We start from the raw sequence: 8945 nt of genomic DNA, 5'->3' as shown, positions 1-8945 counted from the left end.
GATGTTCTCTTCTGAAGTATAAAAAGCAGTTATGATTACTTGAGATATCTTCTAAAACAGGCCACAGTCCGTGCTACTACTTTGTGTGACTTTGAAGGCTCAATGATTTTCAAGAGCAAGGTGGATTCTATACTAGGCTATCCTAACATTTACATCCTAGAAACGTAGAGCGTGTCCATTACTTCTGGATGGCACAACTAAAGAACATCTAAAGTACAATCTGAGCTTTCTGTAAGCACCAGTTGCCCTGGATTACAGCACAACCCTCACCAGTTAACACAAACATGAAGCAAAGGAAATCTTTACTTACTCAAGGCATGCTATTTAAACCACTTTTATCCACCTGAAATGGATAAAATGGAGGACAAAACTAATATAAACTTGGATTTACCTTGATTGGAAATACAAACATAATTAAAAGCAACACAACATACAATTACAAAAACAAACAAAAAAAATCTCCCACTACACGGATAGTTAAAACCAGAAGCAGGAAATTAAAATTCATTTTAAAACTGAAATGGGGGGGGGCACTATAGATTTAGTTAAAAAACAAACACTCCTGCTGTTTTTGACAACCACCATATTCAATTTCAGAAAAAATTATAAAGGCCATCACGTATATAACCCCTATTAAATGTTTATTGACAGGTCTAATGAAAGTAAGCTTCTAAGAATGTTTTTGATTATGAATACAAGGAACACATTACAGCAATAATCTATAAATCTATTGAGAGCTTACCTTTAGAGACTCCAAATTTTACTTTACACCGTTTATAATATTAGATTTGAGATTCTGGACAACAAAAAGTTTTGTACAAGGCAGGCAGAGTCAAGTCTACTACAAAGACTCTACTACAGCTTTACAAACAAACTAGTAAAATAATTTTTCATTCATCTTATTTGTACATGGTTCCCTCCTGGAAAACCTTTTATTTCCTAAGCTCGAATGTGACTAGTTAGAGGCAAAACACCAACAAAAGAAACAGAATCAAAAAAATTCACAAAACAAAAACAATCCCTCCCAGACCGCTCCCAAACCCAAAAACCAACCAAATCCAGGGATATACATTGGCAATACTGGAAAAAAAAAAAACATCTCAGTAAAACCTTATTATAAATGAAAACTGTACTTCCAGGGAGAGTAGAAATCTTCTTCAACCTCCACGTCATCACTCATTGAAGTAAAATTTTATAGAAAATTTTATTCAACATACAACATTTTCCAGCAAAAAAGGCAATATACAGGAAGAGTTGTTGTACACTGCGGCTACAGAAACAAAATAAAGTACTGGAAAAGAATGTAAAATTAAAAGTGTGAATTACTGATTCTATTTGTACTGCACTCAAAACTAGACACTCAGCTGGCATTAGCTCCAAAATAAAAGGAAGCAGTCTGGGGACTGAAATAAAACTACACACAATGAATATCAACATCAGTGAAATTCACTTGCAGACTCACCCAACAAAATTAACCTCCAAGTGTTAAATTGTACATGTTCATTAAATATACAATTTCTTTTTTTTTGTTTTGTTTTTGTTTTGTTTTTTGTTTTTATTTATTTTTTTACAAAGTCAACAGCTTACTAAAACACTAGTGAGCATGCCCTCTGTGCTGAAAGGCTATTTCTTGTGTTTTTTTCCCATTTCTTCCCATGTTAACTAAATTAATTATATTTATAATCCTGCTTTTGCCAACTTTGAGTGTCATTCTATTTGTCAAAAGGCAGCATAGTAATCCGCAATGGTATTTGTCAATGTTTTTAAATTGAATAAAAATGCCCTAATATCTTTTAGGACCCAGAGCATCCACTTGGCAAAATGGGATGCAAGTAGCGACTGAACAACATAGGAACTAGTTTATTAAAAAAGGATCCTATGAAGCTGGAGGAGACAAAAATCCCAAATAAGTGCCAACAATGTACACAATGAAGTAGAGATTGCTATTTATTGATGATGTGAGGTTTTCTGCATTTACAAATGCACAAAAATGTCATTTAAAGTATAACTGAAGGAAATAAATCTGATGTGAGTCTAAACATAAGACTTACTAGCTGCAGTGATGGGGAATACCACACCAGGAAGGGCAGCCAGACAGCTTATGCCATCTATAAACGTACTACAGACAAATATTTTGCCAATGTCAACTGTTCTACTAACTCTTCCCTCATTATGCTGACAATTGCCTTGCATTACGTTTACCATAAAATAACTCTCATTGGCATCCAAGCTTTATAAAAACACCTTCATTTTGCTCAAAAAGGGCAGTCAATAGATACAGAGAAGCCAAACTGAACAGCCTCAACAAAATAAAATTAACATCAGCAGCAAATCCTCTTGCTGAAGACTTCAGATATAGTGCACGTGTACCAAAGTTCTACTGTTGTTAAAAAGGTGCACACACACACTGACATTTGTCCCTTGCCTTGAACAAACTGGTTGGGTAAGTCAGTTATGGATTTTAATAGCTTTTTCAAGGTAAGTGTAGCGACTTCTCTTTGGGGCTTTATTGAAATGGTCAAGCCCTAGCCATGGCCTTGGATGAGACATGTTGCCTAGAAGAGGAAAAAAAAACCAAATAAGCTTTTAAGACACAGTAGCAACCTTACATTTGCACAAAATATTTGCATGCCTTACACGGAACAGCCTGACTCTTACAGTACTGAAGCACTCCAGAAGTCTGTAGAATGTTTTCATAGCAACCACTGCATTTCCACTAATACCCTAAACTGTGTCCTTGGATCTACTGGATACATACACACTACTTAGCTGTTGCTACCACAATTTTACAGACAATATGCTAAAAGTGAATAATTGCTGTACTACTTTATGCCCAAAGACATGAGTCTGAATGCATCAGCTTTCATAGTTCTCTGAATAAAAGAAAAGTTGGGCCTGTTCTGAAGAGGAAAATACCATTTAGAAATACCAAGTATCGGAGGCTGTACTTTATTACTACCATATTTTAGGTTACTCTTGCCATGTGATTTACTTGGGGCTTGTCTACATGACTGCTAACTTATGTTGCTCAGGGATATGAAAAAGCCACCTGCCAAGTAACGCAAGTTACATCGACTTAGAGCGGTGTTCGTACCGTGCTATATAAGCAAGGAAACGCTCTCCCGTCGATGTAGCGCATCTTTACCAGACATGCTGCAGTGGTGCTGATGTAGCACAGTAGTGAAGACAAGCCCTTAGACTTAATAGCATTAAAGTACACTCATGTTAATTAACTCTAGTTGGAGTTTTTGAAGAAATCATGCAATTGAGCCCCTGATTTTAGTCATCCAAAAAAGTTTACAAACATTTTGAAAGCATTAAAAATACAGGAATTTTGTCAGCTGTCCAATTCAATATTTTGTGTTGCCAATAGTTAGTTTTCATTATGCACTGTAATATCTTTAGAATGCTGTCTGTCTATTTCTTACAAATGGAAGAGAGCTCCCTTTAAGGTGTCCAAAATGCATCAAATGTTCTTTGGAGTGAAATGAAGAAGACAGTAGCTTAAAAACCCTATAGCAACAAGGATCTGACACTGGATTCAAATCAGCCAACTGTGATGACTGAAGTGTGAAATACTTGACCTTTTTCCTCTAGAAGGTTTGTGTGCGCGCACTTCGGATACATTTTCCCCATTGAAAAAGTAAATTCTTTTTCATCTTGGCATAATGGACAGTGTATTATAAAAACATATGTAATCAATGCCTTTTAAAGAGAGATACCATCGCACACCATAACACTACTCACCACTGATTAATGACAGGAAACTAGTATTCTTTTTTAGGTCTTGTCTAGAGTAGAATTTAAAGGCGTGGTATAAGAATGCTAGCTAACATGTTTTAAAAGCCTACTTAATCGCTGTGCCTTGTCTACACATGTGCAAAACTGGTCCAATTAAAGTCTAGGACACAGGTTTAACATGACCTGTCTAGCATGTGTAAAAGTCTAAACACTGGCTACATCTTAGGCCAGATCTACACTATAAACTTACATTGGTTTAACTACATCGATCAGGGGTATTAAAAATTCACATCCTTCAGTAATGCAAGTACACCGATCTAACCCTGGTGTAGACAGCGCTATGTCAATGGGAGGGCTTCTCCCGTCATCACAGCTGCCACCTCTTGTGGCAGTGGATTAACTATGCCAACAGGAGAAGCTCTCTTGTTGTGCAGTAGCATCTTCACTGAGAGAGAAGAGAGGGTCCATAAAAATGGGTAGCAAGGCCAGGGAACACATTCATTGATTCACCACAACTTACACTGGAGCTTCAATTGTAAATTCAAAGCTACCCTTTCCTAGTGGGACCCCTAAGAGAAGGCTGTGGTACAAACACTGCTTGCTTTCCCCTGGGTAAAAAGCCCACAGAGTGTATTGGCTCTGCTTCTCTCTGCAAACATGGTGAATGGAGCTCTAAGCATTAGTCAAGTAAAGAACATGGCGAACAGGGTACACAGACAAATACAGATTAGGTTACATTTCAGCACAGTACTCATCTCTTAAAGTATATCTATACAACATCCCTAGTTAACGTTCTGTTCCTGTTTGATTCCACCTTCACTGAACCTTATTATGGTCTCTCTTTACAACAAGTGGGTGAGAAGAATCTGAGTTCAACCACCTTTGGGGGAGTCTTAAAATTAAGAAGCTGATAAGAATGGAGCTTTGTACTATATAGCAATACTACATCTATGTTATTCCAATAAAAATGAGGAAATCAAATATTTATATGAACTAGAGTAAGAGGAGCAATATAGCAAAGCTTTTAGCTTACATTGCAGCTTTCTTCTCTTGTACAATATGTTGTGTGTGTGCGTGTGTGTGTTCAACAGTACTCAGCCACTTAGGCGCACATCCTTTATTTGACTCATGGGGGAACAACAAGTGGTTCTGTAAGTGTGAGAGTATACATATTTGCATTCTTAATGTATATTCTCCCATGGTAACTAATCTGCACACAACACAGTGTACATATACATTTTATATTTATATACAGATACATGAGTGAACTACATAAAAGCATATTCAGTGTGTGGACACTAATGTACCTTTTTATTTCCTGAGTCAGGGATGACTGCATAACTAACAAATGGCAGAGCAACTGCTGCAATTTAAAACAATAGTGTCAAATTAACCAGCTACTCACCAGGTTGGGGCTCAAAATCTTTCAAGTTCACTTCATACTCATCTTCATTTAGGTATTGGTGTCGACCCATCATTACAATGGCAAACTTAAACTTCAAAAGGAACAAACTGTTAAGAGTCTGGATGGAAATAAAACGCTACAGTCTTTTCAGCTACCTATATTTGGTATAGTAATGCAGAAAGAGTACTAATCTGAAGTGGCACATATTGCAAACAAAGGAAGGGGAAACCCTATAAAATATTATTTCCAACGTTCCCACATGGCACCTTCTTCCCATCCCATATCCCATAATCTGATGAAAACGCAATAGTATTTGATCTAAACTGAGTCTCTTATGGTAAAACAGCTGCTCTATAATCCTTAAGTACACTACATTAGAGCTTTTTTTTATTTTGAACTCAGGATCAATAAATTGAAATATGAACTCTCCCCAACATGATGTTACCTTTTCAAATTCTTTTTCTTGGATGTCCAGCATTGTTTGAATCCGCTTCATCACCTCTCTGAAGTGTTCACCCTAATAATTTTTTAACAGTAGATATCAAAAAATATAATTTAAATCATCATTATAAAGAGAAATTGGTTTAGTGACTGTTGTGATTTTCCTGCCAAATCCTGCACTGCAGTACAATTACATAAATTATCCAGTTATTTTCAGAAACTATTACAGAAATTTCAGTACCACCTACTATGACATGGTAGTAAGTGAAATCTACATTTTCAATTCACACTGGGTCATCATTGCCTTGTATGCAAATTGTTCCTAATTTGATTGATGTGTTTGCACAACTAAGGCCAAGATACAAAGTAAGAAGTATTGCAACCAGAAGAAAAACAGTGTTATAAAAAAATAGAAATATCTTCTCTAGCACCTTGTCATTTTAAATTCCTATAACCTGTGAATTTTTTCCCTCAGCTAGCATTATCTTTGAAATTAAGTAACTCTGCCTTGTATTATTTTATAAACCCACAAAAGATGACGTACTGAAAAACACAAAAAAGAAAAGGATCAATCAAAAGTCAGCCATCAAGAACAGGAAAACACAAAACAAACAGCCTCCCTTATAAATAGTACTAAAGGTTTATTTGGCACTGATCACAAATATGAATACACCACAACTAGTCTCTCTGAATTCTGTGACAATACACACATTTCTGGGTCCAAAAATCTTACAGAATTAGATAATATTTATATGAACTGGCAGATGAGAAGAACAACAGAAAAAGATGCTAACTTTCAAAATTCTAACCCAATTGTTTTCAATCTTGCAGGGTTCATTGTCCTTGAAGATAAAGTGTATGCTAAGTGTTAAAAACAAGCCCTTTGACGTAAGAGCTATGAAGGTATGTTGGAACGAGGCTTGTAGAAAGTTAAAAGTATTCATTTTTCACATCCATCACTAAAAAAAGAGAGCCAATTTTCTTCATATTAGCCACAAAATTAACCTTTTGGCAAACACTAATCGTGAGAAATTTCAAGCCACAAGGAATATTTTAATTACAATTGTGCCTTGAAGTCCCAACTGATATCAGGGTCTCATTATGTTTGGCACTGTACACACACAGGAATACAGTCACCACCTCAGAGATACTGCAATCTAAACAGAGGTGTGGCAATGTTATAAATATTGTATATTAAATTTAAATATACGATATTAAAATAACCACAGGCAAGAGAGGAAGTTTCTCAATTTTTACAAATGGGGAACTGAGGCACATAGATATTAAATGACCTGACCAGGGTCACACAGGGATTCTGTGGAAAACGCAGGAACTGCTGAATCCCAGTTCGTTGAGTTAGTCACAAGATCACCATTCTGCTTGAATTTTCTTCCGTAAGTCAGAACGGATGGAAAACAAATGTCAGAATAGAATAGTTCCGAGAAGCATTTCTACAGAGGTGATGCTCTAATACCTACATTGACACCTATCACACATTTGTTTGTATAGGAAGTTAAAGAACTGTTATCTAAATACCACCACAGGGGAACAACAGAAATATGCTGTACCTGGTGTATCCTCAGCAAGAATGGAATTCCAAATGTCCCAAAAACCTCTTTGTGGAAATGTGCTACTGTGATTAGCATCTCATTTTCCTTATCTATATCTACCTGGTCCAGAGGGATTTCCTATATTAAGATATAAAAATGGTGATCATTTTTAGTTAAAGTTAAAACTGCCACAATAAACATTAACTTCAAATATCAGAAAGCAAAACTGACTAATGGTCTTTACATAAACAACAATTTGACCAACAACATACTTAAAAAGCTAAATGGAGTTTCCCATTTGACAAAACATCATTTAGAAAAGTCTTCTCTGTCGGGGTGTGGAGGGTGAGGGGAGAACTTCCCCCCCCAGAGAGGCTTTCCATACCCCATACAATTCCTTCTATGGCTTGTCTGGCAGGGACCTAGAATTGTAGGGCCTCTGTAGCAAGATACTTCACATTTAGCTTGAAGTTCTGTAAGAGGTCAAATGTTGTCTTTTCTTTTTACCATTGCTTCTGAAAATAGCTTTTGTTTGACATGATATGGAAGTGGTCCTATTTCTAATGGACTTCTGTTATTTGCCATTTTTCTTTAACTGACAGCAGAAGCCGGGAGTCCTCAGGAGCACTGATTTGCTCATGAACTGCTCATGATTTGCTGCCAGAGTAATAACACAATGCTCTCTTTCCTGCTTCCTTGCAATACAAATTTGCATTGACAGCTTAATTTCATTTTCTACTTAGGAGTTCTGATGTACGTGAAGTTCTGAATGCTTAAATTATTTCAAGTAACAAAAAAAAAAAAAAAGAATTAGCGGCATTTAATGCAAATCTTGAGAAAAGTCACACCCAACCTATCTAATTTGACTTAAAAATCTAACCTTAATTAAGAAGGAAAGGAATAAAGTATGCAGGCACAAACAGGCTTATAACTTGGGAAATAGGGCCTAAGCATAAAAATATACAGTATGAGTCCTCATGTCAATCTTGGAATTACTGATGACGAGGCAATTTTCTCACGGATAGCTCCTTGCAAAGCTTTCATTTTCTGTTAACATTTTATGCTCAAATGTTATTGTAAGAATGGAATTGTTACAAGATCAAGAACTTCAAGGTATTCTGAAGTGAAGGAGAAACTAGGTTCTACCATTTTTTGAGGGGTTCTCTTGAAGAAAAAAAAAATCATGTCAATTAGCTAGTTCATTCAAATGGCCCCAATACCTGAATATCAGAATCTAAGGATGGATAATGTAGCCCTCTCAAAATCAAGTGCCTCGTATTTCTTTAATGAACAAATAAACGATAAAACATTTACCTCTATTCGAAACGTTCGACTTGTTGCTGGTGATAAACACTCTAACAGCTCATCTTCCTGATGGACACCAATTATTTTGTAGCTTACAATTTCTAGAAGCCTTAAAACCAAAATGAATAGGAAAAGAATTAAAAAACAATGCAACATGTATCTACTAAATCTTTAGCATATTACTATATCCAGAATTAAATGTTAATACAGGTTATTTTAAAAATGTATTCCTACTTTGGAATAATTAAGCAGTAAACTCAGTCCTGAAGAGTGAGTGTATCTGCAGCATAAGCCAACAGATGTTTATTTAAATTATCTTCTGAAGTCTCTCCAGTTATATGACCGTCTTTATTTTGGAAAATTAATAGCATGAAAATGCAGTAAATCGTTGTAATTTTTTTGAATTTGCAGTTGAAATCTATGAATGTTAAGTGTCGCTAGGATTTAATTCTAGGAAGTGGCATAATAATTTTTTTAAATGAATTTAGCTCATATTAAGAGCT

The 8945-nt window shown here is 35.8% G+C and overlaps 1 protein-coding gene across 1 annotated transcript in view; it reads right to left on the bottom strand.

The window, feature by feature from the left end:
* Nucleotides 1-1049: 1049 nt before the first annotated feature.
* Nucleotides 1050-8945, bottom strand: part of USP7 (ubiquitin specific peptidase 7) — a 102025-nt gene continuing 94129 nt past the window's right edge. Inside the window, exons 27-31 of the mRNA XM_074965471.1 lie at nt 8452-8551; nt 7156-7275; nt 5592-5663; nt 5147-5237; nt 1050-2555 (exon numbers count right to left, since the gene is read on the bottom strand). Of these exons, the coding sequence (XP_074821572.1) occupies nt 2449-2555; nt 5147-5237; nt 5592-5663; nt 7156-7275; nt 8452-8551 (490 nt within the window). The 3' untranslated portion in view covers nt 1050-2448. The remainder of the gene's footprint in view (nt 2556-5146; nt 5238-5591; nt 5664-7155; nt 7276-8451; nt 8552-8945) is intronic.

The sequence above is a fragment of the Natator depressus genome, chromosome 10 (genome assembly GCF_965152275.1).
Source record: "Natator depressus isolate rNatDep1 chromosome 10, rNatDep2.hap1, whole genome shotgun sequence".
Classification (NCBI taxonomy): Eukaryota; Metazoa; Chordata; order Testudines; family Cheloniidae; genus Natator; species Natator depressus.
The sequence above is the reverse complement of the archived record's forward strand: the minus strand, read 5'-3'. Positions and strand labels throughout refer to the sequence as shown.